Genomic DNA, 26,377 nt, shown 5'->3' with positions numbered 1-26,377 from the left:
AATGCAAATCCAGAATTTATAATTAAAGACATTTCAAAAAATTTGAATGAGAAAACAGATATAGAGTGTAAGTTTTATGAAACAGCTGAAGATGTACCAGATCCTGAAGATCTTGATATTCATAAAAATAATTTGATGATATTTGATGATTTGCAATTCACAAAACAAAATAAGTGTGAAAAATGTTACATAAGAGGAAGGCATAGTAATGTAGACTGTTTCTATCTTGCACAAAATTATTTTATTTTACCTAGACAAACTATTAGAGAAAATGCCAATTTTGTTTGCTTATTTCCTCAAGATTCAAAGAATTTAAAACATATTTATAGAGATCATGTTTCAAGTGATATGTCAATAGATGAGTTTAAAAGATTGTGCAAGATTGCTTGGTCAGAGCTTCATGGATTTGTTGTTATAGATTTATCCTCTAAAATATATAATGGAAAATATTCCATCTAATTTACCATCTAAAATTCAAAATAATTTTTTTGTATATAAAAAAATGTATATAATATTGAATGATAAAAGTAGTCATATAAAAGAGAAGTTTGCTCCTATTATACAACTAAGTGAAGATAAAGATTTTGAAATGGCATTAGTTGGTCTTGATACATTCTATAGTTTTCCAAATGTTGATTCTTCAAATAACAATTTTAGACATAGTTCAGATAATGGAGCAACTTGGATATAAACATTCTAGAAGGTAGTTATGAGATTGATGTTATAAATAAGTCTATTGTGGAAAAAATTACTGAAAATAGTAAAATTATTAATGGAGTTGAAACTAGTATTATATTTTCAGCAGATAATAACACATTGGAAACAACTTTTAATATTGAAGCTGGTTATAAAGTTGATTTTAAACCTATAAATTCAATTAGATCTATTCTTGGTTTTAACAGTCAAGTATATTCAACATGATCTCATGAATCAAATAATATAGTAAACATTTTATGTATTAATAGTATAAGTGTAACAAATGATATAATAGCATCATCCTATGCAAATGGAACAACAGAAAACGTTATATATTCATTTTTCCCAAGTGTTGATCCTGGATATAAAATTGTTCAAGAACCATTAAACTTAACCAGGGTGGATTTATTGGTGCACTTTTAGCGTTTCTTGGTACTTTAGCATCAAGAGTTATACCATCACTTGCAACAGGACTGCTTTCAGGAGTAGGCTCAGCAGCTGGATCAACTTTGATTAATAAAATTGCTGGAAATGGTATTGTGTACATGAAAAAGAATGGACAAAGAGTTAAATTAACATGTGCAGGATCTGGTTTATATTTGAGACCATGGAGTTAAGGAGGTTCTTTAGGTGATGGTCTGTACTTACGTGCTGGAAATGGTTATAATCCCACAGGTTCAGGTTTATTATTTGGACCAAATTCTCCATTTGCTAATATTCTATTTTTGAATATGATTTCTTAAAAACTCAATATAAAAATTATATATAATAAAATTTATATAAATGCCAAATAGCATACCAGTGCATAAATTTATAAACAAATATAAAAAACCCGAACCATCTCCTATAGTTTTTAAACCACATAAAAATTTACAGCATCCTGCAATATTAATAAATGGAAGATATAATGTATTTGCGCAACAAGACATTAATATAAAATTTTTATCACAGTAAAATGTTGTTTTAAAGTTTGGGATATTTGTAAGAAAAGGTGTTGCATTAGTTTCATTAAAACACGAACTTAGATTAAAAATGTTAAGTTTACAAGATTGTATAATAGCAGTGTCTGTTGATGATATTATAGTAACAATTGTAAATAATTCTTATTCTGATGTGTTAATAAAAAAAGGAGATTGTTTTTGTTCTGTTAATCTATTGTGTTAATTTTTCATTTATTTTTATTAAAAATGGAATACAATAATAAAATGTACAATAACATTTATTCAACTCTTCCTTGTGCACCTGAAGAAAAATCAATTAAAAACCAAGATCAATCATACCGGTAACAAAAAATTGGCAAGCACTATGGCACTTGGAACTATTGGAATTGGTTTTTTATCAACAATAATTGCAGCACCAGTAGTTATTGCATGTGAGGGTGCAGCATTAGGAGCAGGTGTGTTATCAATAATAGGCGGACAAATTGATAAAAAAATGAATTTAAAAGCAGAAAAGCATGAAACGATTAAAGTGCTTGCTGATTCAAAACTAATATCCGTATTTATATCCGTTCTTTTTAGAATATAGTAAACGTGAAAGAGATTTGAATAAAAAAAAATATTTGAAACTTTTTGGAATTGGAAAAGGAGGTGTTATTGTTGATTCAGGAAGTCACTCTATATTTATCACTGATTATAGAAACTTTCAGATACCATCAACTTATAGTGATGATGAGAGAAATAAACTTTATAAAATTATCTGGAATGAAGATAGTGATTTATATTGTGTAGAAAGAGACATTAAAGAACCACTTAAACAATGGAATAATGTTAAAAAACAGGATAAATTAAGAATTATAGATAAATATGTACTTCAATTAGAGTATGATTTCAAAGAAAAAAAACGAATAAAAAGTATTTTATCAATGGCACTTATATTAAGATTATTAGAAACAAATGATATCATTTATAAAGACTTTGAGATTAAAAATATTTGTGGAACGTTTAATATTGATTATTTAAAAAGTTTGCTAAAACGTAACGTAAAACGTTACGTAAAACGTTACGTAAAACGTTACGTAAAACGTTACGTAAAACGTTACGTAAAACGTTACATAAAACGTAAAACGTAAAACGATACATAAAACGTAAAACGTTACGTAAAACGTAACGTAAAACACAACATAAACTTGTTGTGTTTTTTAATCTCTTTTATATAAAAACACAATGTCATTTTTAAAAATTACCGACACTGAAAAGAGAGATCAAATTAAAAAAGAATTATCAGAGAGTAAAAAAAGAATACAGCAAAATGATCTTAGTGAAAAGATTGGAGATTCTAATTTGCAGATAGACTTGTCAAAATTGTACAAGCTATTAATTGATAGTCAATCTGGAATAAAGGAGGATATATCTAAATTGCAAGATCAAGCTAATCAATTTGCACTTACCTTTTCAAATGCATATCCTGAAATACTTACTTATGGATCTAAAGAAATAATGTCTTCTGATGAGGAAATATTTTTAAAGTTAGGAAAAATTGCAACAAACTATCTTAAGATGTATACTACTAGGTATACTTGTAGTAAAAAGTCTACAGACACTACATTTGGAATACATTCTAAAGAGGGTAAATTTTTTATAGAAAAAGTTCCAATATTAATTAATAACGATGATATAGATATAAATGGAATAAAATACATTGGTACTCCTGGTCTTTGGGAATTACTAACAAAGTCTAACCCTAATAAGGAAATATATGATATAGATGATCTTCACAATTATCGAGATATAATAATACAAACAGAAGCAATTACTACTGATTCATGAAAACCAAAGTCATCTCGAAGTGAAAAATACAAAGAAATAATAGCCCCCACTTGGAGAGATATAAAGAGAACTAGAAAGCTTAAATCAAAGAGAACAGGAATAGGGCCAATAATTCTTCCTAGCGATCCTATTGCACTACTTGATAGGCTTGAATTATGTATAGCTGCGTGGAGAGCAGGTAATACTGGATCAAGAAATGAAGCTGTTGCAATTTGTGATGAATTGTTAAGACAAGTGTTATTGATCACTATCAATATAAAGCAATACAAAATAATCTAGCAATATGATAATATGAATATGATAATATGAGTAAAAAATTAAAAAAAATTGCGTACATAAAAATGCTATTTGTTAAAAATAAGAAATATGTTAAGAAGCAAGTTGTTGGAGGAAGTGGTATATTTGAAAGTTTGATAAATTTATTTAAACGAGAAGCATCATCAAATGTAACAAGAGTGTCATCAGCAATATTGAAGAGGTTAGTTGCTAGCGATTTAGGAAAAACTGCAATAACTGCTGCTCAATCAGCAGGGAAAGAACTTTCAACATCAGCAATACAAGCTGCTAAAGATGTCGCAGTTGAAAAAGGAAAACAATTAATTAGAAAAGCATCTTCTAAAGTTTCACAACCAAATACAATCATTAATAATATAGTTAATGACATAATCTCAAATTTAAATAAAAAAGCTGATGAAGTTACACCAAATATAAATAATATAATGATGGGGTCTGCAATAAAAACAACAATGCTATAAGGATAGAAGATCTAGTAAAAAAAAGCCGCGGTCTTCGATTGGCTTAATTTTTTTATATTTATTTTCCATTTAAAAAAAAAAAATTTATATTGTATATAAAAAATGGCAACTTCTGATGTATTAAATTTTACAGAAATCCCAACTGTGGATGATGGAATTGAAAGATTTGAATTCCATGAATATGAACCAGTAGCTAGCATAAATCTAAATAGCGCTGGAGAAATAGGAATTAACATTGAGCAACAAGATTTGTTCACACTTCGATCTGAGGCTTATCTCTTGTTTGAAGGAAGACTTCTTAAACTTGATGGGACAGCTTATGTTAATGCAGATGTAGTGCCACTCACAAATAATGGTATTACGCACTTATTTAGTCAAATATCATATCAATTATCAAACCAAGAAATAGAGTCAGCTTTTTATCCAGGTCAAGCTACAACAATGTTAGGAGTGCTTAAATACCCAAATGACTTTCAATTAGCACAAGGATTAAATCAATTGTAGTACAAAGATTCTTCACAACAACAACAGTTGATAACACAGGTTTACATTAAGACAAACATTTATAATTCAGAAACCCACTACAAAGGGAACATTTTCATTTTGTATACCTTTAAGACACATTTTTGGATTCTGCGATGATTACAACAAAGTTATTTACGGATTTAAACGTACACTAACTCTTGTTAGAAAAGGTGATACCGAAGCAATTTTTAGAAACGCTCTTGCAGCTGCAGGAAAAGTTAATCTTGATAGAATATCATTGTTCATGCCACATGTGATTCCATCAGAATTAGAGAGAATTAATCTTTATAAAAGTATTGAATCAAAAGTGACACTTCCAGTAACTTTTCGCGCAAGGCAGTGTCATACTATAACTGTTCCACAATCTACAACGTTTTCTTGGAGACTTAGCGTAAAGACATCTCCAGAAAAACCAAGATACATCATTGTTGGATTCTAAACAAATAAGGATGGAAATCAAGAAGTTAATTCTTCGATATTTGATTATTGTGACTTGAAAAATATGTACATTATGCTTAATCAAGAAAGATATCCAGCTGTTGACTATAACTTATCATTTCCAAATTATCAATTTTCAAGAGCTTATAGAGATGCATCTGTATTTAGTGAAAAATTTTATGGAATGAACGATTTGATAACACAAAGCAACATAACTCCTTCAGACTATAAAGATTTATACCCACTTATAGTTTTTGATGTTAGTAGACAATCAGAAAAATTAAAATCATCAGTAGTAGATGTACAAATTAAAGCAACATTTAAAGCAGCTGTTCCAGCAGATACTGAATCGTTTGCTGTTGTAATATCTGATAAGTTTTTGCACTTTCAATCAGACGGAAATAAATCGAACGTTGTTTATTAACTTTTTTTTGAATTGATTTAAAAAATTTTTTATCTTTAAATAATAAAAATGTATTATACAAGAGAAAACTTGCAGAAGTTGTTAAAATAAAATATTATTTCACAAACATCTAAAATGTTATGTTACATTGTTAATGATTGCTGTAGATAATGGGTTGATAGATAAAGAATCAATCATGTCAAAAGCAACAGAAGCAACTGGTGAGAAAAGACCAGTTGGAAGACCTAGAATACATCCAGTAAAAGAAGTAAATGAGAAAAAGTCAGTTGGAAGACTTAGAATACAGAAGACCAGTAAAAGACGAGAAAAAAGAAATAGATCCAAAATATGAAAGATTAAGAACAATTAAGAAAAAACCAGTCACTATTAAATTAACAAACATGGAAACAGGAGAAGAAACAGTATATAAATCCTTATATAGTGCTATGCGAGAAACTGGGCATGGATATAGATATCTTGAATTGCGTGATGGGAAGATTGATAATGGTTATAAGATTGAAATATTAAATTCTGAAAAATTAAAAAAAAAATCTTGATATATAAAAATGGGATTTAATAATTAATAATAATATTTGAAAATCCAAATGCAATTAAAATATTAAAAAATAATTTAGATAAAATAAATTGGTATCAGTTATCTAAAAATCCAAATGCAATTAAAATAATAAAATATAGTTTAGATAAAGTTAATTGGTATCAGTTATTTAAAAATTCAAATGCTAAATATTAAAAAACAATTTAGATAAAGTTAATTGGTGGCAATTATCTGCAAATCCAAATGCAATTGAAATATTAAAAGATAATTAAGATAAAGTAAAATTTGAATGGTTATCTAAAAATCCAAATGCAATTAAATTATTATCTTTCATATTTAAAAATTCTTTAGTATCTACTTGATGAGCCTGTTTCAGATATATCATCAAAAATTTTAACTCCGTCACCTATTGTATACAGAATACCAACTGTTCAAAATGAGCGTCAACTTGCAAAACTTCGAAAAGTTAAATATTAATTCTTATGGATCCAAAGGATCTATAACAGAATTCGAGGATGTGGATGCATTTAAATTTCATATGAAACTTTACATATGAAAGAAAAAATATTTTGAAATGATATAAAGAAATTTTTTATATAAAAAAAATCTTACATATATAAAAATGGAAAATAAAACGGTAAAAAAATTAAAACAAATCGCTAACGAGCGAGGAATTAAATATTATTATAATATGCGAAAAAGTGATCTTATTACAGAGTTATCGCACACACCGATGCAATCAGTTGAACGGAGAAATATACTTCGCATGGATACGGAGTATCTACTTGATGAGCCTGTTCCAGATATATCATCAACAATTTTAGCTCCGTCACCTTTTCAGCCTATTACACAAATTAGAAAAGAAATAAATAAAAAGATTAATTCTCTTGCAGATTGGATTGTATCATATGTTCCAGAACCAATTAAAAAGGTTGTGAATAAAAAAGTTGATGAATTAAAATCTACAGTTTTAAATTTGTACCAAAAATCCGATAGAATTTAAATTATCACAATCAGCTGTTAAGAATGTAATAAATCAGTTTTCAGTTAAACGAATAAAAGGGTATGATGCTATATCTTTCATGAATACTGCTAAAAAAAGTGCAATTAAAATACTTAAAGAAAATAGAAAATCAAAAGTTAATATAGTTTTCACTTGTGAAATGGAGAAAACTAGTATTAGAACAGGAGAAACTATAACCACAACTGTTCCATTTACTATGAAGAGTACTGTTGTATTAGAATCAACAGGTTTAGATGAGTTTTATGAAACAGCAAAGTTGAGAATTTTAGAAAATTTATCATCGTTTCAACAGCTAGGGTCAAATTGGAGATTTGCTTCTGTTAAAAAGATGGATATAAATACTATAGAGTACAATACTCTTAAAGCTAAATCTTATATTAAACTTGATAAATGTTTAGCAGATAAAAAGCAATCATTAATATAAAAAATGAAGATAATGAATGCTTTAAGTGGTGTGTTACAAGAGCATTAAATCCAAAAGATAATCATCCTGAAAGTGTTGAAAAAGATCTTATAATACAATCTAATAAAATTAATTGGGAAAAAAATAGAATTTCCATTATCTTTAAATCAAGTTTCGCAATTTGAGAATAACAATAAAGATATAAGTGTGAATGTATACGAATACGAGAATTCAGTATATCCTTTACGTGTTTCAAAGAATAATGATCGTCAGCATTTAATAGATTTATCATTAATCTCAAATAGTAAAACTAATTCTTATGGATCCGAAGATCTAATCATTACTGCTTAATAAAAAGTTTGAGCAAATTACTTTCATCACAAACATCCAAGAAAAAATGTACTATCCACTATTGTAGAAATTGCTTACTTGGGTTTAATTCTGAAGAATCATTATCTAAACACAAATCTTATTGTAATACACATGATTCAGTGCGTATTGAATAAGCGATTACGATATGATACTAATGATAAAGAAAGGAATAAGAGGTGGAATCAGTATGATATCAAATAGATTAGGAACATCTAATAATAAGTACATGGATGACGCATATGATAAAAGCAAAGAATCAACATTCATCCAATATCTAGACGCTAACAATCTATATGGATGGGCGATGAGTAAGCCACTTCCAACACATGGGTTTAAATGGATGGATGAAGATGATTTGAAAAACTGGAAATCGATTCCATGTATACTAGAAGTTGATTTAAATTATTCTGAACATCTGCATGATGATCATAATGACTACCCACTTGCTCCTGAAAGCTAAGTACTAATCTAAGAACCAAGGCAACGAATGATTTTGAAAAAGATTTTTTCGAACTAATGAACAACTCAGTATTTGGAATAACATCGGAGAACATCGAGAACAGAGTTGATATTAGATTAGCGACGAATAGAAATGAAGCTGTTAAATTAGCTTCAAGACCAAACTTCGAGAGTCGAACGATATTTGATGAAAATTTAATAGCGATTCACATGAGGAGAACCAAATTAATGTATAACAAACCAATTTACTTAGGCATGTGTACTCGAGATTTAAGTAAAACTCTAATGTACAAATTTCATTACGATTATATAAAGAATAAATATTCTGATCGAGCAAAACTATTATTTACAGATACTGATTCTTTAGCATACGAAATAAAAAGATTTTTATGCTGATATTTCTGAAGATGTTAAAAGCAAATTTGATACAAGTGAATTTGATCCAAAGCATCCAGCAATAAAATTTTTAGAAGTTGGAATTCACACACTAGCATATGGGCACTACAAATTAAAAGAAATCAATAGCAAACAGGTCAATTAGGCAATAGATCCTTTGGATCCACAAATTAGGCAGCAGGAATGAGCAACATGGAAAAATAATTTTTTACAAGAAAAAAAAATATTAAAAGTGATCTAAATAAATTACTTATATATATAAAATGAGAATGACAATTGAAAATGCTAGTAATACTAATAACAAACGAAAGCTGAAATTAAAAACTTTATTAATTAGTGGAAATAGTATAATAAGGATAATAAAAATAATGATAAATAAGATTGATGAAGTTGATAAAATAATAAAAGCAGTAAATAAACAAATATTACGGTGAAGACTGTATTAACAATGTAGATTTTTCCATCTATTACAGCCAAAAAAATGATAAATATGATCCATATAAAGGTTACTACAATCACATTGAAATCTATATATAAAAAATGTTCATAATATTTCAATATTATAAAAATGAACAAATTTATTAATGTTGAAGGAATAATTCTACCTAATGAACTTTTAACAAACTTTTCAGTTGTTAGAAGCAGCAAAAAAACTAAAATTAAAAAAATTAAAGGTGTATTTGTAAGAGATCATTTACCCAAAAATGCAAAAAGAAAAGAATGTGGAATATTAAATACAGGAGATTCAAGTACACAGGGTTTTCATTAGATTTGCTGGTACAAAGACGGTGTAAAAAAATTAAGTTTTGACTCTTATGCACAACCCCCATCTGTTGAAGTTGTTAATTATTTAAAAGACTCTGTTTATTATAATAGTGATAGAGTTCAGTTTGGAAATACTTCATTCTGTGTTTGTGTCTCTATGTTTTAAAAAAACTAGATGAAGGGTATGATTTTCGGAATATTATTAATAATCTATGGTAATTTTTTTTTATCAATATATAAAATGCCTGTTGATAAATTCTACGTACAACAAAATGGATTAACAGCATCTCAAGCTAATAGTTTGTTTATTAGAAGAGATGGGCAAAACAATGCAACTAGTGATATTGACATGAATACAAATAAATTAATGAATGTAGCAGAACCTACAAATCCAAATAATGCTGCTACAAAGTATTATGTTGACACAATAATACCTAATTCTTGCAGTTTAGAAATAGTACCAAATTCAAGTTTAACATGAATTTAAAGGAACAAATCCTAATGGAAGTGTATCAAGTAACGTATTTATTAAGATATATGCAGATAATACGCTTTGCATAGGAAGTATTGGAATAAATACTATAGGTTCAGCTTGTGATTTATTATTCGCTCCACTTGGTGGACCATTTTATACTAACTCTTTACAAGGTTGTAATATACATTCTAATATTGAATTAGGAGGATACTTTACACTTGATTTACCATTTAGAACTAATCTAAAAATTGAATTATACAATAAAACTGAAAATCTACTTACATATTGGTTGCAACCTTTTATTACAATAAGTTCAACACAACAAGCAAATATTATTTCATTAATACCCCCATTTATTTCAGATCTTAAACTATACTCATCAACATTTAGATATTTGAACTCAACTTATGGTAATGAATATATATTATTGAACACTGCAGATAATAGAAATGGTGTTTATTTAAAATAAATTAGAATGAATATTATTGGTAGATCTGGAAGTTGGTGGGAATCAAGAGTACGCATGTATGACGCAATCAATTCTCCTGTAAACAATAACTCAGTTATTCAACCTTGGACACCCTATAAATATAGTAATTATACAATTTTTCCTGTATATGACAATAATAGCAGATGTATATACTGCTCATCTGGTTTAGTAGATTTTTATCTTTATTCGCAGAATGGCTTTCATATTACCTCATTTGCTAATAGATCATCTGGACTATTGTATCAGTCAAAACCAAAAATTGATTCTACAACTACTATCTCTTTTTACAGAAATTTTGGTAAAAATGACTCCATGCCTGGCGTTACTAATGGTAGAAGATTTGTAGTAACAATAAACTCTGGTGATGAGCAAGTTGGAAAATCTGGAAGTTTTTCTGATTTAATAGGGGTAATTTACTATTATGCGTAGCTATATTTTATGTAGAGATTCCAATTCTTGCAAGGATTAGAATTGATTTTTTATGATCTAGTTATAATGTTAAATTTGCAAACAAAAATTATAAAATTAATTTTATAATTTTGAAATTATTTTCTTTATATTACTTTTCTTTTTACTCTCAGAAATTATAGTTAAATATTGTGAATTATAGTTTGAAATATTGAAGAGATTATATTTATAGTTATAGCTTGAAATATTGTAGAAATTATAGTTAGCTTGAAATATTGTAGAGATTATAGTTAGCTTGAAATATTGTAGAGATTATAGTTAGCTTGAAATATTGTAGAGATTATAGTTAGCTTGAAATATTGTAGAGATTATAGTTAGCTTGAAATATTGTAGAAATTATAGTTAGCTTGAAATATTGTAGAGATTATAGTTAGCTTGAAATATTGTAGAAATTATAGTTAGCTTGAAATATTGTAGAGATTATGGAGAGTTTATAGGTTAAAAATTTTTGGCCCAGGACCCGCCTTTTTCTACTACTTTTGGCAATTCCTCCTTTAAAATGTCATCCACACAGATTTTCATATTTTTGTACAACAACGTCAACCTAAAATTAAAATAAAAAATTAGTTATTATTGGTATTTCTCGTTACATATCAGTTTAGTTACCTACTAAGAAAACCAAAAAAAACTTGGTGTGGATTGGTCTTAAAAAAGTAGCTTTTTAAAAAATTTAGTTCTCTTGGAACTCCCATTAAATTAACTCCCCACCCTAAAAAATAATTTATTTAAAACAATTAAAATTTTGCATACTTGAACCGAGAGTGTGTTGTTGCAGTCCTCACATTCATTTTTGGGTTCCAGTAGTGAACATAATCTTTAAAAGCTTCATGTTCAATCAAAGAGAATGGCAAATTTAAACGGGCCAAAAACTTGACAATTTCAATGTCTCGTCTAAGCTGTTCACGGTCTTGTGGCTTGTATTTGACCCAATGCTTTAGATTTTGGACCTTTTCTGCTGATGGTCCGGAAAGTCTTCCTTGTTTAACTTTACTGCCCAACACTAATGGTGTCTTATCATCTCGGACCTGCTCATAAGCCTCGTCTTCATTGCAGGTCTTAAAATTAATATGAAACCTGTTAAAATACCTAATATTGAAACATTCATCAGCATTTATTAAATTTTGTATTATATATTGACATTTATCGTTAAATCTTGTTAAATCTTGGTATTGTAATAGTAATAATAACTAGCACATATGAGAATAAAAGTTAATATTTAAATTAAAAAAGTAAAAACGTTTCTAAACTTTATTGCACCTGCTCTAACTCATCAAAAGGAACATAGCGCTTTTTCTCCAGGCCTGCAAACTGAACAGGATGCTTCCTTGTCAAATGTGATCTCATGCCAGATGTGTTTCTGTCCGTCAACTTGCAAATTGCAAAACAATACGAGCATTTTGCAGTAACAAGTCGCTCTTCATCAGGTGTAGGACTGACCTCTTCATCAAAGTGATTCCAAATTTCGGTCCTTGGTCTTGGCATTCTTTAAAATGTTGTTCAATTACAATTTTAATACTAATTCAAACTAAAATTTTAACATCTTTCCTTATAAAAAAAATTTATTTTAATAGCCTTATAATGTATATCTAAGTAAATTAAAGAGTATTCTAAAACTTTTTTCCAGAGAGATTTTAAAAACATTTTTATTACAATTAACTAGGTAATTTCGGTTCAGTAAAACCGTAATTGAAACCGTAACCAAAACCAAAAAAAAGTTATTTTAAAAAAAGTAACCACGAAAAGAAATTAAACTATTTAATTGATGATTTTAATTTTGATTGCTTACAGTATCATGTCAAATACAACATTAAAGAGTTTTATGACTTATTTAAAAACGGAGCGTTTCTCTCAAAAAAGGAATCATTAAATGCGATATCATAGATCATTTTCCGATTTTTTTCTCCATAAATAGGTACTAAATTAACACTAGATAAAAAAAATAGCTTTTGTAAACACATTTTTAGCAAAGCAAATTTAGCATCATTTAATGACCAATTATCAATGCTTCATTGGCACCATATTGATCATTTTCAGGATGCCAACTTAGCTTATAGCAATTTTCTTGAAACATTCTATGATATTTATGACGCAAATTTTCCTAAAATTGAAATAAATCAAAAGCTTAAAAAAATAACATCCCCATGGATAACCGATGTAGGGGAGATGGGGGCGCATTGATCGCCGTAGCAGTGTTTTGAAAATTGCGCAGAACCTGAAAGAGATGTAAAAACTTATTAACTACGAAACACATGTAGAACTATCTGGCTTTTGGAAAATTTAAATATTTTGATTTAAAAAAATGATTAACATGAATAATTTTAACTTTTAAACAACCCTCTCAAAAGATCAATGTACCCCAAACTATGGGGTACTATGATCTCCGACTTGGGGCACATTGATCTTATATGCGTAATATTATCTAAACGTTTAACACTTCTATAACTAAATCTTGTAAATAATTTAGTCAAAGGGTAATATTGTATAACATATAATACATCTAAATTTTTTAATGATTTTTTAAATATAGCAGTTAAACCCACTAGTCGAATTTTTAATTAAAAAATGTATAAATCACAGCAGCTATAAGCTACCCGCTTTATATACGTTTAAAACTTTACAACAACTTGAAATTTATAAGAACTGAAATATAAAGACTGAAATAAGAATACAACTTTTAAGTTTACAAAACTTGTTAAAAGTACAATATTTTGATTAAGAATATTTCATCATTTGTGAAAGTCAAGTTGTGAAGCAGCTTTTGGTTTACATTGTTTTTTATTCCTAAGCAAGTAATTCTTAGTTTCTTTCTTATCTTTTGTGGAGACTTTTTGTTGATTTTTGGTTTGCTTCAAAATTTTCTTTTCTTTTGACAAACGAATTTCATTTCTGACAGGAGTATCAGTCAAGATCCTTGTTTTTAACTGCCTACTTTTAACATTTTTTTTTCTGGCAGATGCTTTTGGGTAAGGTTTTAAAACCTCAGGTGAGATTATAGAAGCAACAATTGTTGACACTTTGTTTAAAATACTTGTTTCAATATTTACTATAGTTATTTCAGACTCTATGTGATTAACATGTGCTGGTATCATTTCAGATTCCATGTTGTTGACAGGAGTGATAGTAACTGTATCTGGAGCAGCTCTATCTGTAACTGATGATGGTAAATATTCGTCATCTTTGAAAATTTCAGAATTGAATGGCTCAATGCCAGCTACTCTAAATCCTGTCTGTATATTAGATGGTGAGAAAGCTTTTGTATACGGTTCTCGAACTATTGAAACAATATCATAAATGGTCATTGGTCTTGGGTTTGAAACCATCCAATTATCACATGCAGAATTGTAAAACCTTTTCAATGGTCCAAAAACAGTTCTATCTAATGGCTGCAATTTATGGCTGCAATGGGGAGGAAAACTTATCATTGTAATTCCGTGTTGAATTGCAAGCTCCAAGCCTTTAACAGAAATATGACTTTCATGACTGTCGAGAAGTAACAAAACTGGAGATTCCTGAGAACAGTTTGAATATTTAACAAAATGTTTAATCCATTCTATGAAAATTTCTGAGTTCATCCAACCAGAAGGATTTGCAAATCCCACACATCCAGGAGGTCCTTCCTTAACCATTTAATCATGAAACTTTACCCTAGGAAAAATAAATAATGGAGGAATGGAATTTCCAATAGCATTAGAGGCACAACATGTAGTTACCAATGTTCCTCGTTCTGCAGATGTGATTCTTCCAACTTGTTTGCTTCCTCTACCAGCTAAAACCTTTACCGGCTTTTGAACGGTTGTTAAACCAGTTTCATCAACATTATATATACAGTTAGGATTATATTTATATCGATTTCTTACCGTTTTAAGATTTTGAAAAAACTCTCTTACAGTGTGTTTATTAAAAGCTGTTGATCGAGCGAAGCTCGTTGCTTCAGGTGTTCGTAGAGACAACTCTGGCTGTCTTTTCATAAAACCTTGCAACCAATCAATGCCTGCAATTTTATTTTTGATCCATGATGATGGGCATATCTTATTGTTTTTTAAAGCAAATTCATATGCCAATAATCGCGTTGACCTAGTTGAAAGGTCATAGTTCATTTTTGATGCAATTAGTAAATAACTTGATAAACTTTTTTCATCTTCTGCTGTAGAAACTTGTCTATTGTTGTAGTTAGGCTTGAAAGCTTCATTTGGATTAAGCCTCTTTTTACGACAATATCTTTTTAAAGTCATTCTATCTATGTTAAACTGACGTGCTACAACATTCAGTTGTGTTCCTTCTAAAACTTTATTAACAGCTACTTTCATTGTTTCACTTGGTATAGCAACTTTATTTGTTTTTTTAATTCTATTTCTAACCATTTTAAGATCTGTAAAAAAATATATCAATAAAAACATATGTTTTTAATAAATGCTAATATTTAACATAATAATATTATGTTAAATATTTTTTAGTTATTATGTTAAATATTATTCTTTTGATATTATAAAATAATAGTATTATTATTACTAGCTTATAACATAAGTAGATTTAAAAAATGAAATGCTAAAAGCTATTGTTTGTTTATATATAGTTGTTTTTTTTAATTATAAATACAATTCCATTCGTTTAACTGTATTGCTTATAAACAAAAACATGGGGCACTTCGTCTTCTATGGGGCACTTTGATCCTCCGATCAATGGGCCCCGCATAGTCAAAGATCAATGTACTCCAATAGGTATAGGTAACATATTGATAGCAATATCTACTGTATAAATTGCAGCCAAATAAAAATTATATATTATATTATACACCTAACACTTACAAATTTAAAATAAAATTGTTGTTAACCCATACAGACATCTAAATATTAATATATTTGAATTATAGTATGATTTAAAAAAATTACTTTTTATGACGAAAAACAATATTTTCTTTATTTTTTTTGACGCTAATAACCTTATGAAAAAATATTACGAATAATCAATTAGGGAAGCATAATGGTTAATTAAATTGCAACCTCACTTCTAGTAAGGCAAAAATGAACGAGTAAAAGCCAAAAGATCATACTGCCCCGGCGATCAATGCGCCCCCATCTCCCCTACTAAGAAAATCCTCCGCAATTAAACAAAAATTATATATTAAGTACATGAAATCCAAATCAGTTGAAAATAAAACCATTTACAAAAATTATGCTAGAGAGTTCGAAAGATAAAGAAAAAATATCAAAAAAAATACTATCTTTACTTACTTGAAAAAAACAACAACAACTCAAAACGCACTTGGTAAGTTTTAAGAGAAATCACTGATAAAGCTAAAACTAAATCAGGCTCTTTGCCTAACGGTATTAAAGTCAATGATAAAATTTTATATGCTTCAGGCGATATTGCAGTTAAATTAAATAAGCATTTTATTTTAGCAAGGCCTAACTTAGCAAAAACTATTCCATATACTGGTTATATGGAATAGTTTTTGATAAATATCGTTATACATTTTTTAGCGATAAATTATGCAATATTTATCGCTAAAAGCGATACTGATATAGTGCATATCAAAACCCAAACGATATTTTATCGGAATCATATCGAAACATATCGGATCATAGGAATTCATATCGAAACCCATTATCGTAAAAAACATCGGTTTGTATCGATATTTCGATAACGATACGCAGATGCATACAAATTACCATTTGGAAAACAATCCCTCTCCCCCCCCCCCCCCTTATTTACTCACAAACAAAAACTTAAGAAAAACTTATATACATAATAAATAGTTGCAGAACCTACTTTCTTGTGAAGATGGATGAACTATTTAAATTTACTGGTATTTACACAAGATTGAATCATTAATAACTGAACAACTTTCATATATATATATATATATATATATATATATATATATATATATATATATATATATATATATATATATATATATATATATACACATATATACATATACATATATATATATATATATATATATATATATATATATATATATATATATATATATATATATATATATATATATATATATATATATATATATATATATATATATATATATATATATGTATATTATATATATATATATATATACATATATATATATATATATATATATATATATATATATATATGTATATATATATATGTATATATATATATATATATGTATATATATATATATATATATATATATATATATATATATATATATATATATAATATATATATATATATATATATATATATGTATATATACATATATCCCTTTACTCAACCAAATGCCCTAACAATTGAATTGTAAAGTCAGAGTTTACTTCTTCTAGTAATGATCATGAACCTGGCCTGAGTTTTTTTGCATTTTGCTATGATTTATGAGAATTACAACATTACATACATTGAGTTTAAAAAAAGTTAATTTTTTTATAAATGCGTTTGTTCAAAAAGTGGTTTTGCATGTTCTTTTTTGTTTTTAAAGCTACTCGCTTGTATAGCATGTTTCTGTTTTCTATAAAAAGGATTTAGTTAGCTTTTATAGGTACTACACTATATTACCTACATACTGCTACGCTATATTATTGTAATTTAATTTAAGCGAAAACATCGCAGATTTATATTAAGCAGTGGTTTTTTAATAATCGATTTGACTGATATATTGTTTCAATACTTTAGGACACTTTGCTACCGAAATAGGCTATACTGTCAATATACTGTGAACACAAGAAAACGCGTATTTTTTTAACGTATTTAAACTTGTCTTTTTTTTACTGGGTTTATTTCTATTTAGATATTTGTCAATCAAATTTTATTTATTGTTGTACATAAAATTAGTAACATAAATAATGGATACTCGATGATATAAGGAAGCGACAATTATTAAAAACAAATTTAACTAATGAGTTAATCAGATTGCAATTAATATCTTTGTATCAATTTTTGACAAAACACTTTTTTTATGATTTTTCAACTAATTTTGAAAACAAATTTATACCATCATCATCCGTTAGCATCAAAAAAATACTTAATCTTAAATTATATTTTTATACGGCGAATGTCATTTAAGTTTCTGAAAACTTTGGCTTACAATTAAAAACTTTGACAACGTTAAAAATACGATTTTATCACCAAGACAATTAAATACAGCAATTTTGGAACTTTTTTGAAAATAATAATTATTATGTAAAAATAAGTAATTATGGTCAGTTGTGGCTTTTCTCCCTGGGGCACTAATTAGGGCACACGTAATCAGGGCCCCCGTGAGGGGGGTTCTACTGGGTTGTTTTGTCCCGGGCGCCAGGTCGACAGGGGCGCACGAAGCCGAATATAAATAATTTTTTTTTTCATGTTTGTTTAAAAAAAAGATGAAGTACTGGGAAGCAGCGTGGAAAATAAGAAATCAAAAGCAGCCGGTCAATTTGACCAGCTAAAACATATAATGGACGGTCAATTGCTTTTTTTGGCCGGTCAATTTTTTTTAGTTTAAATTTTTAACTTTGTAATGAAGTGCTTCATAATTGGACTTTTTAAATAAAAAAAGTAATTAATGCTTTAAAACTAAGAAATTAGCATTACTTTTAAAGCATTAGTTTTAAATAAAGCGATTCTTTTTATATAGCGAAAACTCGCAAATAAAGTGAATACTAATGAATAATTTAACAACCCGCTGAATTAAATGTTTAAAATAACTTTAGTGCACGGAGATTTTCATTCAATTAAAAACGGAGATTTTTTACTTTATTAAAAAAAGAGATTAGATTAAATCCAAGTAGTTTGACATTGATATAAAATATTAAAATAATTTTATTAAATTTATTTCTCTAATTTTTAAAATCTCTAAAATTTGAAACAATTTTGAAACACGTGATATCGATGTGATAGTCTGATAGACCCAATCAAGAAGAAATTCAAACAGTTCTTTGCTTATGAGCGGATGCTGTTTCAAAAAGAATTAAAACATGTCTGGTTTTAAAAAGAAAGATTCTGGTTGTCAAGTAAGAAAGAATGCTGCTCAAAGAACTGCGAATGAGGAAAAAAACAAACGCACTCATCAAGACTGTGATATTACAGTTACAAAAAAAGGAGAAGATGAAAGTCCTACTGCTTCAAACTCTTTCCTGCCAAGTCAATCGATTCAAGTAGTAAATCCCCGTTTTCCCGTGAAAGGATATTTTCCCATTTGATTAATTCAATGTTATATAAATTCTTAACTTATTTTTATAAGTTGGAACTGAAAACGATGTCACTGACATTTCTGAAAGCTCGGGAGCGCCCCTATCAAAAATCGGAATGGTAGCTGTGAATGAAGAGAATATTTTGGTAAGTTCTACCTCTTTAAAAGAAATGATGTTAATAAACTTTTAAGCTAATAAAATAAGATTTTTTAAAATTTATTCTCAGGTGTTTTTTTTTTTTTTTTTTTTTTTTTTTTTTTTTTTTTTATATAAATTTATTAAAGTCGTAAAGCATAATATAAATACAAATAGCAGGGGCAAGAAGAAGACATAATTGGTCTTATCACCAAGCCCCTTAGTCTATACCGTAAATATAAGACAACAAAAATTTAAAAACGTAACACTATATAATATAAAACATTTTTATAAAGACTTAATAGAATAAAAATCATCGGTCCTAAAGTCCTACTTTAACTTTTTGTTTTTGTGTTGGTCAAGAAAAATTTTAAAAAAAGAAAAAAAGGAATTTGTACAAAGAAACTATATTACTAATAAGCAAGCAAGCAAATACGCATAATCCTGAAGCTTTCCTTTTACACCAGCATATACCTTTAAATATGTGAATAATTCTTATAAACCATAATTTTATATATATATATATATATATATATTTTTATTTTTTTTCAAGCCTCATTAAAACTTCAGAAAAAGTTGAGCGCTACGTCGATCATCTGTAGTTTTTGCTTTAATTTATTCTTAAACTCATTTAGCATAGAAATTGTTTTAAGTTCATTAGTTAATATTTTATTCCATAATTTCGGCCCTCTAGTAGAAATTGAAAATTCGGTCGCCGCAAAATAACTTTTGGGTTGGATATAACTGTTATTTGAAAATCTGGTGAGATATCTATTCTGATTTATTTTGAATAATGGGTAAAAAATTTTAGGAGATACATTTTTATTAATTTTGAACATAAATATAAGAACTTGATAGACATTTAATTGATAAACATTCATTATATTTAAATTAACAAATAATGCTTGGGAGTGTGTATAACGGCCCACATTGGAAATGATTCTGATTGCATGCTTTTGTTTATTAAATAGTTTTTTTATTTTATTTTTATTTGTACTGCACCAAGCAATATTTGCATAATTAAGATGGCAATGAATGAACGAGAAATATAAAAGCTTTAAGCAAGTTGGATTTAAAAAAGGCTTAGCTCTGCATAGCAGGCCTATGTTCCTTGAGATTGTATTTTCGAGATATTGTATGTGATCTCTCCACGTCACATTTTCATCAAGAAGCACGCCGAGAAATTTTAAAGTGGTTTCTCTTTTTATGTCCTGATTGGCAATACAAAGTTTTGGAAGTTTCAATGGAATTTTATCTCGGTCATGAAAACGATGGAAAAAAGTATATTTTGTTTTGGTTACATTTAACGATAATTTGTTTGCATTAAACCATTCAGTAAGATTTAATAGCTCTTTGTTTACTGACTTAAACAGAATATTTATATCATTATGTGCATAAAATAGATTTGTGTCATCTGCAAATAATATTGTATCTAGTTCGGTACAAGCTTTGCTTAAATCATTAATAAAAATGAGAAATAGGAGTGGCCCTAATATAGATCCCTGAGGAACCCCACATGTTATGTTCATATTGGTTGTTTTACCTTCATTATAAGAAATGTATTGTTTTCTATTTGACAAATAGCTTTTAAACCACGCAATATTTGTATGTTTAATACCATAGTTTTCTAATTTTGTTAGTAAAATGTAATGATCGACAGTGTCAAAAGCCTTACTGAGATCAATAAATACACCTAATGTATATTTATTTTCATCAAATGATTTAAAAATATCATGAACAAGATGAACAATAGCCTGATCAGTAGAGTGGCTCTTTTTAAACCCAAATTGCTTACTATAGAGAATATTGTTTACATCTAAAAAGTAATACAATCTTTTATACATAATGTGTTCTAATAACTTTGAAAAGCATGATAGTATGGAGATAGGCCTGTAATTGGAGACACTAGTCTCATCTCCTGATTTTAGTATAGGTATTACCCTTGCAATTTTAAGTTTATCGGGAAAGATTCCTTGGTTTAAAGAGAGCGTAAATATATGCAAAAGCGGAATTTTTAAATAAGGCATTGATTTAATTACTACATTACTGCTTACATCATCAACTCCATTACCTTTATTTGGTTTAAGTAAGTACATGGCATCTAGCAATTCTGTTTCTGTTAGCATATTATTGTCCATTATATTATTATTAGAGTTTAGGTATGATTTGAAGCAAGTTTGACTTTTATTTATTTTTGATGCTAAACTTGGACCTGTGCTAACAAATGCATGGTTAAACGAATTAGCAATTATTGCGTCGTTAATAATTTCACAGTCATTTATAATTAGTTTTTTTGGTAAACAACTATTATTCATATCTTTTTTACCTATAACCTCTTTTATTATGTTCCAAGTTTTTTGTATATCATTTTTGTATTTTAGCAATTGGCTACTATAGTAAAATTTTTTTGAGCGCTTTACAATCGTCACAAAAAGGCGATTATAGTTTTTATAGTTTGTTTCATTTTTAAAAGTCCTTTTTTTAATGAACTTCTCATACAATCGTTGCTTTTTTTTCGAAGATTTTATGATTCCGGGTGTTATCCAGGGATTTTGTAGAGTTTTTGATTTAATAAATTTAGTTGTTATTGGGAATGCTTTATTGTAGTGACATTCAAATATATGATAAAATTTATCATAAGCTTCATTAACATTTTTTGTTTTCAAAACGGGTTCCCAGTTTGTTGTCGATAAAAGGCTAATAAATGTCACAAGAGAAGCGTCCTTAATTACTCGTTTTTTAGTTTTTACTTTTTTAGAAGGTTGATTTAACGATTTTTGTGCTGTTATAAAAACCGGAAAATGATCAGATATGTCTGTAATAAATATTCCAGTTTTAATTTTTACGTTTTTGAAATTATTAATTATAATTTGATCAATTGAAGTAGCAGTATTTTTTGTAATTCGAGTAGGTTTATTTATAGTAGGAATAAATCCATTTTGAAACATAATATTGAAAAAAGTTCTGACGTCTTTGTTTTTGTTGTATTCAAGTAAATCTAAATTCAGATCGCCTACGAAGTAAACGCATTTGCCACATAATTCTTCGCTTATAATTAAGCTTTTAATTTGTTTGTTAAATGCTTTTTTATTACCAGAAGGCGGTCTGTATATGACGTGTACAATTGCGTTCTTGCAAGTTTTGTTTACAACTTCTATTGATAACAATTCAAAATCATGCGTAACAGCAAAATAATTTTTGCGTAGTTTGAAATCTAAGGAGTTGTGGATAAAAATGCATAATCCTCCACCTGTTTTTTCAGAGTCTCTAATTTGATGCAAAACTTTATAATTATTAAGTTGAAAATTAGAATTGTTTTCAATTTCCTTATCGCGGCACCATGTTTCGGTTAGACATATAATTTGAAAGTTAATTTTGACACTGAATAAAAATTGCTTAAATTTCTCAAAATTTTTTTGGAGGCTCCTTATATTAAGGTGTAGGATAGATAATGCAGTTGAATTTATGTCAGCAGTAATACATGAGATATCTGAACTATAGTAATAAGGACTTATATTTAATAATCCCTCCTCATCATTATAAAATTTAATATCTGATTGATTTTTTAACGGTATATATTTGTTTATTAGGAAAGGTTCAAGATTATTTATGTCAATATTAATCAGAGCGCTATTATCAAAATTATTCCTAAATAATCGATTAGTTTCCATTTTAAAAATATAAATTTAAGATAACAAATATAAATAAAAATAAAAAAAATAATAATTACTATTCCTTTCGAATCCACTCTCGAACGATTAGTTTATCGTAAGATATTATTGCAAACTTGCCAAGCTCTCGTTCCTTTTTCATTCGCATTCAAGGTGTTGCCAACAGAAGAACCCATCGCTACCATTCCTTCCAATGATCCTGCTTTGTGGGCAGCACATCTTTCCAAAGTGGAAAGAGATTCTGTGCTTCTACAGGGGCTTCCTCGAAATCCTTCAGCTTTCCCGAAAGATTCTAATAAGAAGAAGGTTCCTGAATCAATTTTCTACGAAACTTCTCTCAACGGGGAGAAGACATGCCGAGATTGGCTGGTCTGGAGTGTATCTAAGAAATCATTTATTTGCTTTCCGTGTTCTCTGTTTGGAAGCAAACAATCTTTTGGGATCGGACACCAGTCGCACCTTCTAAGATGGAATGATGGAATAAGCTGCAACTGGAACAAGCTACCTGAGAAAGTCAAAAGTCACCAGAATAACGCCCAGCATCGAAACTTTTACATAGAATGGAAAACGGCGCTAGAAAGCTTAGAAAATCAAAGCGGAATAGATGCAGCTCTTGAAAACTCGATAAGAAATGAAGCAGCCAGGTGGCGTGAAATTCTACGATGCATCTTAGATGTTACTCTTTTTTTAGCGTCACGAAACCTTAGTTTCAGAGGTAAATCTATTTACAATTATTCTATTGTGATACCGACTATCTTTAAATCTATTTAGCTTATATTTATAAGATTAACTAGATATTTTGGAAATCATTAAATAAAACAAATTCTTCTTTATTCTTTTAAATAAAAATGTTATAATATTCATAAATCATAATATAAAATCATCATAGAATCATCATAAAATAAAACAAATGTTTCTTTATTGTTTTAAGTAAATCTGTCTTATTATTATAATTTTTAGGTTCATCAAAAATGATTGGAGAAGACGACAATGGCAACTTTCTAGCTACCCTAGAGCTCTTGGCCAAGCACAACAAGACTCTCCAACTACACTTAAAAGAAGTTTCCCGCTGCCAACAAGAAGGTAACAAAATGAATGCCCAATACTTGGGCTGGAGCACTCAAAATGAATTCATCAAAGAGTGCGGAGGAATCGTTCACGGTGCCATCATCAACGAAGCTCATATGGCCATCTACTATTCCATTCTTGTGGACGGGACTCCGGACGTCTCTCACACCGAGCAAATCACCTTTGTTCTTCGCTTTGTATACTTTGGTACTGACAAAAGATGGACCGTGAAGGAGCGCTTTCTGAGGGTCGAGAATCTTGAAAGATAGGTGCTGACATTGCCAAGCTTATTATGGACGTCTTAGAACAAAATGGAATCAATCTCAAAAACTGCAGAGGTCAAGGATATGACAATGGAGCGAACATGTCCGGTATATACAAAGGAGTACAGGCGATTATACTGCAAAAAAATCCTCAAGCTCTCTATATGCCATGCAGCGCTCATAGTCTCAACCTTGCTGGTGTTCATTCTGCTGAATCTTCGGTTGAAGTCAAGAACTACTTTGGCCGAGTCCAATCACTTTACAATCTTTTCAGTGGAAGCCCTAGTTGGTGGAAAGTCTTGTTTGAAACCACTGGTTTGTCCCTTCATCAAACGTCGCAAACCAGATGGAGTGCGCGAATCGAGGCCGTGAAGCCGTTAGTCAAGCGATCCAGGGAAATCCTCGAATCTTTGAAAAAGCTCCGCGATTTTGATCTAACAGCTGATCAATTGAATGAAGTAAAATCTCTGGAGAAGTGGGTTCATTCATTCGAGTTCATCGTAATGAAAACCTTTTGGTATAAAACTCTTCAATCAATCAACTACGTGAGCCTTGCACTCCAATCAGAAAATATCTCCTTGGACGACGAGATGAAACTCATTAAGACTCTTATTGAAGATCTAAATCGACTGAGATCATCTTGGACCAGCATCATTAATGAGGCACGTTTGATAGCATCTGGTCTTGCTTCTTTTGGTTTTCAATCAGAATTTGTGAAGAAGAGGACGAAAAAAAGGAAGACCTTTCACGAAGAGGTGAGGAACACCGCTCATTTCCATGAAGACGAAGCAAAAGAGTTTGAGGTGAGCGTATTCAATACCGCTCTTAATACTCTTATTCAGCAGGTCAGCGATAGATTCCAAGCTGCTGAGAAGACGACGAATATGTTTTCGTTCTTGTGGTCATTGAAATCTCTTGTTATGTCAAATGAAGAAGAACCAGAAGAAAGTGTTGAAGCACCTATCCAATTGGAGGAGAAATGCAAGGTCTTGGCACAAATCTACGCGACCGATGTTGAGGAAGAGAAACTTATTGAAGAGGTCCGCCACCTCGATGCTCTGAAGCAATCCAATCTTTTTGGTCCAAAAGAATCTCTCACTTCCATGACGTTATTGAATGGAATATACCAGAAAGGTCTTCAGCCGCTCTTCGAATCAGTCTGCATTTTGCTGCGCATCTTCAACACCATCCCTGTTTCTGTTGCGGAAGGCGAGAGATCTTTTAGTAAGCTTGCTCTAGTTAAGACAGCTTTAAGGTCTACAATGAGCCAAGAACGACTCACGAATCTTCTGGTTATTTCCATTGAGCATGATCTTGCCAAAAAGTTGTGCTACGGTGAAGTGATTTCCAAATTCGCCATGAGTAAAGCTCGAAAGATCAATTTCCTCTGAAGTTGAAACAACAATAGCTGTTGTATTCTAGACAAATTTTTGCTCTTAACATCCAATAGTGTTTAATGATTGTCTTTGGTCTGTTTCTACCATGTTCTAGTGTCGACTTTATCATTTTATGTATGAGTGTATAACCAAGTCAAAAGACCATTGCAATTATCTAGAAATAAACTGTTCAAATGTTCATTAATTAAAATTAAAAAATTCTATATTCTTTTATCCTCTTTGATTTGTTATCAAATGGCTTATTATATGTATTGAATTATGGATCATTAGATCAGCTTTCACTTTCAGTAAGGCGCTTGGGAAATTTTGACCCTTGGCGCCGCAAAAGCTCACGGCGGGCCTGCACGTAATTCTCTGCTATATCACAACATTTTAAAATATAAAAGTTGTTAAAAGATAAAGTTTGATGCCATCCAAAAAAATATAAATATGATATATAAAACAAACAAAATTTTCGCAATTTGTGTAACGGCTTTGAGCATATTGTGGAACATTTTCGTTTTTTTTTTATTTGGGGCGGCCTAGGAAAATAACGATCATCTTCGACACAATAAAATGACAAGAAGTATCGTTATAATACATAATAAATACGAGTTTTGTTAGGTTTATGTAATTACTACAATAAATAGATAACATTTTAAATATTTTAATATTAAAGTAAACATTTAAAAATAAAATAGTTGTTTCT

The 26,377-nt window shown here is 29.1% G+C and overlaps 4 protein-coding genes across 4 annotated transcripts; 3 read left to right on the top strand and 1 right to left on the bottom strand.

Annotated features, from left to right (window-relative positions):
* Positions 1-4,321: 4,321 nt before the first annotated feature.
* On the top strand, positions 4,322-5,183 carry LOC136079321 (uncharacterized). Its single transcript, XM_065795054.1, has 2 exons — positions 4,322-4,669; positions 4,794-5,183. Exons 1-2 carry the CDS (start codon positions 4,322-4,324, stop codon positions 5,181-5,183), a joined length of 738 nt encoding a protein of 245 aa, XP_065651126.1.
* A 6,061-nt stretch (positions 5,184-11,244) lies between these two features.
* LOC136079052 (uncharacterized) lies at positions 11,245-12,478 on the bottom strand. Its single transcript, XM_065794793.1, has 3 exons — positions 12,251-12,478; positions 11,744-12,048; positions 11,245-11,537 (listed from the first exon to the last, which is right to left on the bottom strand). Exons 1-3 carry the CDS (start codon positions 12,473-12,475, stop codon positions 11,432-11,434), a joined length of 636 nt encoding a protein of 211 aa, XP_065650865.1. The 5' UTR covers positions 12,476-12,478; the 3' UTR covers positions 11,245-11,431.
* A 9,923-nt stretch (positions 12,479-22,401) lies between these two features.
* On the top strand, positions 22,402-24,571 carry LOC136079320 (uncharacterized). The gene is made up of 3 exons (XM_065795053.1): positions 22,402-22,470; positions 23,115-23,676; positions 23,922-24,571. The coding sequence occupies exons 1-3, from the start codon at positions 22,402-22,404 to the stop codon at positions 24,296-24,298; spliced, it is 1,008 nt and encodes a 335-aa protein (XP_065651125.1). The 3' UTR covers positions 24,299-24,571.
* LOC136079319 (zinc finger MYM-type protein 1-like) lies at positions 24,322-25,683 on the top strand. Its single transcript, XM_065795051.1, has one exon. It carries the CDS (start codon positions 24,322-24,324, stop codon positions 25,681-25,683), a length of 1,362 nt encoding a protein of 453 aa, XP_065651123.1.
* The last annotated feature ends 694 nt before the right edge of the window (positions 25,684-26,377 follow it).

This window comes from Hydra vulgaris, chromosome 04 (assembly GCF_038396675.1).
Source record: "Hydra vulgaris chromosome 04, alternate assembly HydraT2T_AEP".
Lineage (NCBI taxonomy): Eukaryota > Metazoa > Cnidaria > Hydrozoa > Anthoathecata > Hydridae > Hydra > Hydra vulgaris.
This window is presented reverse-complemented; position numbering and strand designations above follow the sequence as displayed.